The 9,995-nt window shown below is 37.0% G+C and overlaps 1 protein-coding gene across 1 annotated transcript; it reads left to right on the top strand.

Annotated features, from left to right (window-relative positions):
* Positions 1-4,541: 4,541 nt before the first annotated feature.
* LOC120240807 (40S ribosomal protein S24-like) lies at positions 4,542-9,793 on the top strand. Its single transcript, XM_039245646.1, has 2 exons — positions 4,542-4,890; positions 9,782-9,793. Exon 1 carries the CDS (start codon positions 4,543-4,545, stop codon positions 4,861-4,863), a length of 321 nt encoding a protein of 106 aa, XP_039101577.1. The 5' UTR covers position 4,542; the 3' UTR covers positions 4,864-4,890; positions 9,782-9,793.
* The last annotated feature ends 202 nt before the right edge of the window (positions 9,794-9,995 follow it).

Below are 9,995 nucleotides of genomic sequence, written 5' to 3'. Positions count from 1 at the left end.
GAAAAATACTTTTTGTGGCTCAGAGCCCTGAGAGCACTCTGAATGTCATAATAATTCTACAAAGTCTGTCAGAGATTCAGACAGATTATCCTGCGGTTTCAGGGAGGGAGACACAGCATAGTTACTGACAGCCACAAGAAGTCACTCTGTTGCAAGTAACATTAGACAACTCCACATTTGTGAGTATATAACAGTCAGAAAATGTATGGAAAATATTTTTTAAAGTGGATATTGGAAGATAAGATGGTTCTTCTTAAAACTGAAATCATAGGGAGGAGATATCTCCCCAAGAATTTGGAATAGAGCCTGGGTACTGAAAGTCTAAGAGTGTGTGTGTGTGTTTTGCTTCAGTTAAAGACGTTAGAGTCTATCTTTGAGAACTAAATCCAAAATAAATCCAGCAGGAGGATTATTTAGTGAATATACAGATGTTTGGAAAGAGGATTTTTTTTTTGACCTTAGAAGTAATTATGTGCAGGAAAGAGAATTGACTTGCCAAAGGACATGGATTTGACCTTAGCATTAAACCTATCTCTAGAATATTGTAATTTCCTTCTGTAATGTTGGCGGGGGTGGGGGGGAGATACAAATTAATGTACCATGAAATAAATGGGAATTTTAAAGAGTTTAAGGATCTTACTTTCCTCCATTATAAAGTCATGGTCACCCAATTCCCACCATAAACTTTCAGTCTGATATATGAATAAATAAGCATCTAGAAATTACCATTAGGGAGCAATAGTCTATGCTTTCTATTGCTCCTTTTGAGAAAAGAGGATATAGACTGAAAATACAAGAGAGTTGGATGAGAGCTTGAAGTTATCTTTGGGAGATTTTCAAATGGGTAAAGTACTGATCTATATGTCTACCCCCATGAACTTCTTATCTTAATAGCATTTTTACCTTGTGAAGAAAACTAACACCTACTAGCTTAAGGGAAAAAAAAGGGATTTATTGTCTCACATAATTGAGATACACAGTTTGCTTTAGACATAAGCCAGATCAAAGGGCTTAAAAACTCTTACTGGGACTTCATCTCTTCATCTATCTGTCTTTCCAAATCATGGGTCTGCTCTCCTTCTTGTTGGTTTTGTTCTCAGGCAGATTCTCCCCTTATGATGCCAAGGTGGCTAAATTATCTCTGTCAGCGCAACTATCCAAAAAGGAAAAGCAAATCTAGTTTTCAATAGAACGTTCCTATAAAATCCCAGGACTAAGTCTCCTTAAACCACTGTGCAACCATTCAATTCACTACTCTATCCATTATGGACTTAACATAGTGTATTGAATACACTGAGTGGCTTTGTAACGGAAATACAAATGAAAAGGTGACTGCAAGCCCTTGTTATGAGGTGGCACACAGCTGGGTAATTGACCATTGATTCTTAGGATTCTGGCATTGTACTTAACAAGCCAACAACATTCAGAGTCGTGGAAGGACAAATTTGAAGAAGAATGTGTTGACTTTACTTTGAGGCCTTAACGTAGTCTCCTTCAAGAAGGTTCTAGTTCAACTTATAGCTGAGCCACAGAGAAGCACACTATTTATCAGCGCAACTATCCAAAAAGGAAAAGCAAATCTAGTTTTCAACAGAAAAGAGTCTTTGCTCAAAACTCTTTTCTGCCTAACATCTAAGATAAATGATATCAAGCAACCCAGAGAGGTACAGAAGTATAAGATTGAAAAATATATATTCTCTGTTCCAGACTAATGTGAGTGCCAGGAAAAACATGGAGGGAAAAACAAACTAGGAAATAATTTTGGAGATAACCTGATATCCAAGGACTCTCCTAAATATCTAATATTTGCTTACTTTTCGATAGAGTAAGAATAATATGAGAAGTTGGAAAATATTATATATGTGATTATGGCTCCCCAAAGATGTCCACATCCTGGTCCCCAGAACCTGTCCATGGCAAGAGAACTTTGCAGGTGTGATTAAATTAAGCATCCTGAAATGAGATTATCTTGGATTATACAGGTAGGAGCAATATAATCACAAGGGTCCTTATAAGAGGATCGGGTAAGAGAAGGAAATGTGACAGCAGAAATAGAGGCTGGAGTAATGCAGGATCGTGAGCCAAGGAATGTGGATAGTCTCTAGAAATTGGAAAAGGAAAGAAAACAAATTCTCCCCTACAGCTTCTAGTAGGAATACAGCCTCACCAATCCATTTTAGACTTCTGACCTACTAAAATGTAAGATAATAAATGTGTGCTATTCTAAGGCACCAAGTTTGTGGTAATTTACTAAAGCAGCAATAGGAAACGAATATGTGACAGAGGCAAATAATGCAAATTGAAAATAAAAAAGGCAAACAGAAACCCTAGGATAAGGGTGCCTGGCTGGCTCAGTTGGAAGAGCATGTGACTCTTTTTTTCTTTTAAATTTTTAATGTTTTATTTATTTCTTAGAGAGAGAGAGAGGGAGAGAGAGAGAGAGAGAGAGAGACAGCTTGAGCAGGGGAGGATCAAGGAAAGAGGGAGACACAGAATCTTAACAGGCTCTAGGCTCTGAGCCAGCTGTCAGCACAGAGCCCGACGCGGGGCCCAAACCCACGAACCGTGAGATCATGACCTGAACCGAAGTCGGACGCTTAACCACTGAGCCACCCAGGCACCCAGAAGAGCATGTGACTCTTGACCTCAGGGTCATGAATTCCAGCCTCTTAAACTGTATACCTCTTCTACACTGGGTGTAGAGATTAAATAAATAAATAAACCTTAAAAGAGATTTTAATCTCTTAAAAGAGATTTTTAAGGTTTATTTATTTATTTTGAGAGAGAGACAGACAGACAGAGAGGCAAAGAGAGACAGAGAATACCAAGCAGAGCCTGACATAGGACTCGATCCCACAAACCATGAGATCATGACTTGAGCTGAAATCAAGAGTCAGACACTTAACTGACTGATGCATCCCCCATTTTCTTAATTAAACAAAAAAAGAAACCCCAGGATAAGCAAAACAAAATAAAAACACATGAGAGACATGGTCTAACTATGAAACAAATTAAAATACAGCTACTGATTAATAAAAGTGTAACAAAGAGAATACATTGTCCTTCAAAAATTCACTTTGAATTTGTAATGAAGGAAATATAATCTTGCCCCTATAAATTGGCCTGGCACTAAATAAAATTTACTATCATAATAATATAAAGATTATGTATAGTTTTTCAGCGTTTAGAGTTAACTTATGGTAAAATACTGAAGACTTAGTTGTGTTTGTAAGACAGAATGCAAATTTCAACAACTTTGACGGTGAAAGTTTACAGTTTCATTGACAGATTGTAGGTTATATAAAAAGAATGGAGAATGAAAAAAATAGATGTGTTCATACCATCATCTTAAGATTATGGGGAGCTAAAAAAGATTGTTGAAAGTCAATGCAACAAAAAACCAGAAATTTATGAATATATATTACAGCTATAAAGATGCAAGAAGAACAAAAAATAATATAATTATTAAACATATGAAGGAAAAGAGAAGAAAAAATGGTAATAATGTAAGTGAGGAAACATATTTTTATTAACAAGTTATAACTAGTTTTTAACTTACCAGTTTCGGGGAGTATCTACTTATCAGCAAATACCTTTTAGTAATGGTAATATCTAGAAGAATTCAAGTCAGAAATAGTTAAAAGAGGTTAACTGTGATCATAGGACAAAAAGTGAGATCAGAAGGAGAGGAACTTCATTGGTGAATTCTATTATGCAACTAAAGGGGAAAAATGGTAATCTCACACAAACATAGGAAATAAATAACAAAGGAATACTTCGCAACTCTTTTTTAAGAGGCCACATTATCCTGATGCCAAAATCAAAAAGACATTTTAAGAAGAAAGAAGTATGAAAATTTGAAATTAAATATGAAATTAAATCTAACAATGTGTAAAAAAGTAAACACATCATGACAATGGGCTTTGTTCTAGGAAGGCAAGGTTGGTTTAATATTCAAAAGTCAATCAATATAATTTACCAAATTAAACTAGAGAAAGCATATGATCATCATAAAAGATGCTGAATAAGCATTTGACAAAATTCAAAAGCTATTGTGATTAAAAAGTCCGTAGTGATATCTATGGAAAACTGAAAGCTAATATTATACTAACAAAAGACTGAACACTTTTTCCCTGTAATTAGGAACAAAGTGAAGATGTTTACTCTCACCACCTATATTCAATATAGTCAGTGCAAAATAGGCCAAGAAAAAGAAATAAACAGCATGCAGATTGTGAATTTAAAAAAAAATTTACTTCATAAACATAATTAGTTATGTAGAAATTTTTAAAAATCTACAAAAATATTAAAGCAAATGTGAGTGTAGCATGGCCATTGTGTACTAGGTCAATATACAAAAAGTCATCATATATATGCAACAAGCAATTGAAAAATCAAATTAAAAATTAATATTTCAAAAAGCATAAAAACATGAAATATTTTTAAGAATAAATTTAACAAAATACGTATAACTCCTATACACTGAAAAGTACAAAACACTAGCTATTTTCCTCCCTGGCTGCTTGAGGCTCGGCCGCCATCATGAACAACACAGTAACTATCCGGACCGGGAAGTTCATGACCCACCGACTACTTCAGCGGAAACAGATGGTCATTGATGTTCTTCACCCCGGAAAGGCAACAGTACCTAAGACACAGATTCGGGAAAAACTAGCCAAAATGTACAAGACCACACCAGATGTCATCTTTGTATTTGGATTCAGAACCCATATCGGCGGTGGCAAGACAACTGGCTTTGGCATGATTTATGATTCCTTGGATTATGCAAAGAAAAATGAACCCAAACATAGACTTGCAAGACATGGCCTGTATGAGAAGAAAAAGACGTCCAGAAAACAATGAAAGGAACGCAAGAACAGAATGAAGAAAGTCAGGGGAACTTCAAAAGGCAACGTTGGTGCTGGCAAAAAGAAGTGAGCTGGAGATTGGATAACAGGAGTAAAGATTTTGCAGTGACTGCCTGGTGCTTGTGCAGATTTTTCATGAGAGGATTAATAAACTAAGAACTTTAAAAAAAAGTGCAAAACACTAGTGAGAGATATTAAAGAAAAATCTAGAGAGATAAAATGGACAGGAAACTTAATACTATTAAGATGATACTTCTTCCTAAATTGATATACGGGCTCAGTACAATTCTATTCAAAATCCTTGTGGTCTTTGGTAGAAGTTAATATGTGAATTCTTAAGTGTGTATAGAAACGCAGAGAGTTCAGAAGAGCCAAAACATTTTTGAAAACAAAGACCAATGAGTCAGGACTTAACACTACCATTTTATAACGCTGTAATAATCAAGACACTGTGATCTGGTATAAAGATAGACACATAAATCATTGACAAAATAGAGATTATAAGTGGACCCAAACATATAGTTATTTTTCTAATAAAATGCTGTTTTTGGAAAAGCCAGTTGCAAGAAAAATTGGAGAATGTAGCAGCATTAGGTGAAATATTATAGACACCATGTGACCACAGAGAGCAGTAGAGGCAGAGAGAGAAGCTGCCTAAAGAGTTCTCGAGGCCTGGTTGAATAGACCACTTTCCTGTTTGGATGAGGCCCAGCTGTACTTGAAATCCTTTATGGCCTCTTAGCAGAGAGAATTAGGTTATTCTGTGTATGAAGTCATGTACACACACAGATCTATAATTGTTTCTGTATCTATCCATTTGTGTACATATTAAGCTAATATAATACATAAATGTCTCCAACTCTAATCCAGGTACCACAGGGTTCATTTTAGCCTTCTCTTCTGGCTCAACCTGTAACTTCCCTCTCTACCAGTGAGAAACCTGGCTCTTACGTCAACATCCATTTACTTACTTGTTCAACCCTTTTGATTATTTTTTAATTGGGTTGTTTATCTTATTATTGAGTTGTGAGACTTCTTTATTATTGTGGATGTGTGTTTTATTAGGTGTATGAGTTACAGATATCTTCTCCCAGTTCATGGCTTGCCTTTTCATTTTCTTTCAAAGATCAAAAGTTTTCATTTTCATGGAGTCCAATTTATTGATTTCTTTTCTCTTTTATAGTTTGTGCTTCTTGCGTCCTAAGAAATTTGAGCTTCACCCAAGGTCTCAGAGATGATCTCCTATATTTTCTTCTAGATGTTTTATACTTTTAGCTCTTACATTTAGGTCGATGATCCATGTCAAGTTCATTCTGTCAACTTAATTCTCACAAAACAACTTTATTTTTGCATTTGTATTTATTTTGTTATATAATATTCAAGGTACATTATGATAGTAACATGTGCAACAATCATGAACAGCTGAGGAAAACACAACTGAGTCCTGGTAAGTGTGCTCTACTCAACTGAGAGAGGAGACATTCAGAGGACACTAAACAGTAGCCTCCCTAGTCCTGAGACTTCAGCACAGTGGGCCTCAATGGGTAAGTCTTACTGAGGGAATGGACAGTTTGGGTTGATCGGGAATGGAAATTAGGTTAAAATAACATCTACCAGATATAAACAAGAGAGCTGGTAGATCAGGTTTATGCATGCCAAACTAGTCCCGAATCATGCCTTTATTTTTGGATGTCATGATCTAAGAAAAACTGACAAACTAGAACAGTGTTTTATAAACTTTTTCAGATTTCTAGGATTCCATGGCAATTACCTGAATAATACTTGGGTGAAAGAAGTTGGTAGGTTTTTTTTTCTTTTCTATTTTGCACAGATTTCTTTTTTCTTTCCTGAAGTAGCCCTGCAGCTTAAAAGAAAGGGAGTAAACGTTGGAAATCATGATTGAACAGGTCCTCTCTTAGAGGAAATTAATCACTTATGAGTATGCTGGATAATATGTGTGGAAGACAGTGTTTGTTGCCTAACCAATAGCCACTTTCTTCCTCTTCCCTGGAAACAACCTCAACTTTATACCAGTAACTATGTGCCCGATGTAGCAGACACTAGCATAGCTACAAGGGGCTGTCAGCTACAGAGATCCAGTGCTCAGCCCCCATCCTGCTTGATCTCAAGAAAAGTTTACAGCCCTGAGGAATAATGGTGGCAAGGTATGTGATATCATAGGGAGATTCTGAAAACATGAATGTCAAGTGTTATTATTTCAAGAGGAAGCTAACGGAAAAAACGCTTATAAACTGGATATCTCTAGACAAAGGCCCAAGTTATAGACGTAAAAGTGCTTACTTAAAAGAAATCTTGGGGTGCCTGCGTGGCTCAGTCGGTTGAGCATCCGACTTCGGCTCAGGTCATGATCTCACAGTTAGGTTCGTGGGTTCGAGCCCCGCGTCGGGCTCTGTGCTGACAGCTCAGAGCCTGGAGCCTGCTTCAGATTCTGTCTCTCTCTCTCTCTCTCTGACCCTCCCCTGCTCTCTCTCTCTCTCTTAGAAATAAATAAAAACATTAAAAAATTTTTAAAAAATAAAAAAATAAAAATTAAATCTTCCCAATCACCTATTTTAATAACTACCTTTTCTAAACAAGGAAACTTAGAAGAGAGATGTTAACTGCCTTGCCAAATACCACTTCATCAGTTTGTGTCAAAACAAGAAAATTGTTTTAAAAAAGGTTAAATTTTTGGGATACAATGAGAGAACGAGAGTTCTTGAGACTTTTTTTTTTTTTGGAACTTCAGCATTCAGGAACCTAACAAGGGTTTGACTTGTCTACACCAAGTAAACATAAAACACAAAGGAAGCCCCTAGTTTCTTTTTCAATAGTAGGGAAATCCCTGGTCCCTCCTCCTATCTTCCCCTTTGCAATTGTAGAAAAGATGTCAGTGGGTTTCATGCAGAATAGCTATGTTGGAGGCACTGACAGGAGGCTCCGGCAAAATCTGAGCATCTACATTTCAACTACTTCATTGTTGTTGTTTTACAAAAGTGAAAAATACTGATGGTGCTGATATAGTCCCCAGGAAAGCTCAAGCTATCACCTTTCAACTGTTATACTCTGGATATACAACTAGGATACTCTGAGCTGGGAAATTTTTAGAGATGTTATTTCCATAGCACATTAGCTAGCAATCATAAAACACCGTCAGTCAAAGAGCATGACTTTATACAGAATTAATGGAGTGCAGATAAAGGAAATGTGATCAGTAAGTGAATGCATGGTTATCAGTACATTTCACTCATATCAGTGTTTCCTCATAATTCAAAGCAATCTCAGCGGTCTGTCATGAACTTCCAGTGTAAGAAATGGAGAAATCCATTAATAAGCACTACTTGTGAAATGCGAATCTATATTCTTTTATTTTTCTCATTTTTTAAATTTTATTTTAGAGAGATCATCAACCAGGGGGAGGGAGGGGTTGGGGGAAGAGAGAGAGAGAGAGACAGAGAGACAGAAAGAGTGAGATAGAGAATGAATCTTAAGCAGGCTCCATGCTGAGAGTGGAGCTTGACACAGGGCTCCATCCCACAACCCTGGAATCATGACCTGAGTCAAAATCAAGAGTCAGACACTCAACCTACTGAGCCACCCAGGTGCCCCTAGAATCTATATTCTTTTAAATCAGTAAAACATTGATAAACATATATGATTGCTGTTAAGCATCTAGGCATTCATTCACTTTACTGAGTGGCAAATAACAAAAGGAATGCAAACAGATATGAAGTGCTGTCCCAATCAACCACTCTTTTAAAAAACCTGTCTCAACATGATACTCTACATCGAAAACCCGACAGACTCCACCAGAAGCCTACTAGAACTGATCCAAGAATTCAGCCAAGTTGCAGGGTACAAAATCAACGTACAGAAATCGGTTGCATTTTTATACACCAACAATGAAGCAACAGAAAGAGAAATCAAGAAACTGATCCCATTCACAATTGCACAAAAAACCATAAAATACCTCGGAATAAACCTAACCAAGGATACAAGAGATCTGTATGATGAAAACTATAGAAAACTTATGAAGGAAATTGAAGAAGACACAAAGAAATGGAAAAACATTCCATGCTCATGGATAGGAAGAATAAATATAGTTAAGATGTCATTACTACCTAAAGCACTCTACACATTCAATGCAATTCCAATCAAAATTGCACCAGCATACTTCTCAAAACTAGAACAAACTATCCAAAAATTTGTATGGAACCACAAAAGACCCCGAATAGCCAAAGTAATACTGAAAAATAAAACCAAAACGGGAGGTATCACCATCCCAGACTTCAGCCTCTACTACAAAGCTGTCATCCTCAAGACAGTATGGTATTGGCACAAAAACAGACACATAGACCAATGGAACAGAATTGAGAACTCAGAAGTGGACCCAAAAGTATACAGCCAACTGATCTTTGACAAAGCAGGAAAGAATATCCAATGGAAAAAAGACAGCCTTTTTAACAGATGGTGTTGGGAGAACTGGACAGCAACATGCAGAAGAATGAAACTAGATCATTTTCTCACACCATGCACAAAAATCAACTCAAAATGGATAAAGGACCTGAACGTGAGACAGGAAACTATCAACACCCTAGAGGAGAAAGCAGGAAACAACCTCCTTGACCTCCACCGCAGCAACTTCTTACTTGACACATCCCCAAAAGCAAGGGAATCAAGAGCAAAAATAAACTGTTGGGACCTCATCAAGATTAAAAGCTTCTGCACAGCCAAGGAAACAACCCAGAAAATTAATAGGCAACCAACGGAATGGGAAAAGATAGTTGCAAATGACATATCAGATAAAGGGTTAATATCCAGAATCTATAAGGAACTCACCAAACTACACGCCCGAAAAACAAACAACCCAGTGAAGAAATGGGCAGAAGACATGAACAGACACTTCTCCAAAGAGGACATCCAGATGGCCAACAGACACATGAAACGATGCTCAGCATCCCTCCTCATCAGGGAAATACAAATCAAAACCACACTGAGATACCACCTCACGCCAGTCAGAGTGGCTAAAATGAGCAAATCAGAGAACTCTAGATGCTGGCGAGGATGTGGAGAAACGGGCACCCTCCTACACTGTTGGTGGGAATGTAAACTGGTACAGCCCCTCTG

The sequence above is a fragment of the Hyaena hyaena genome, unplaced genomic scaffold (assembly GCF_003009895.1).
Source record: "Hyaena hyaena isolate Hyena2069 unplaced genomic scaffold, ASM300989v1 scaffold_262, whole genome shotgun sequence".
Classification (NCBI taxonomy): domain Eukaryota; kingdom Metazoa; phylum Chordata; class Mammalia; order Carnivora; family Hyaenidae; genus Hyaena; species Hyaena hyaena.
Note: the sequence above shows the minus strand (reverse complement) of the source record. Positions and strands in the feature narration are given on the sequence as shown.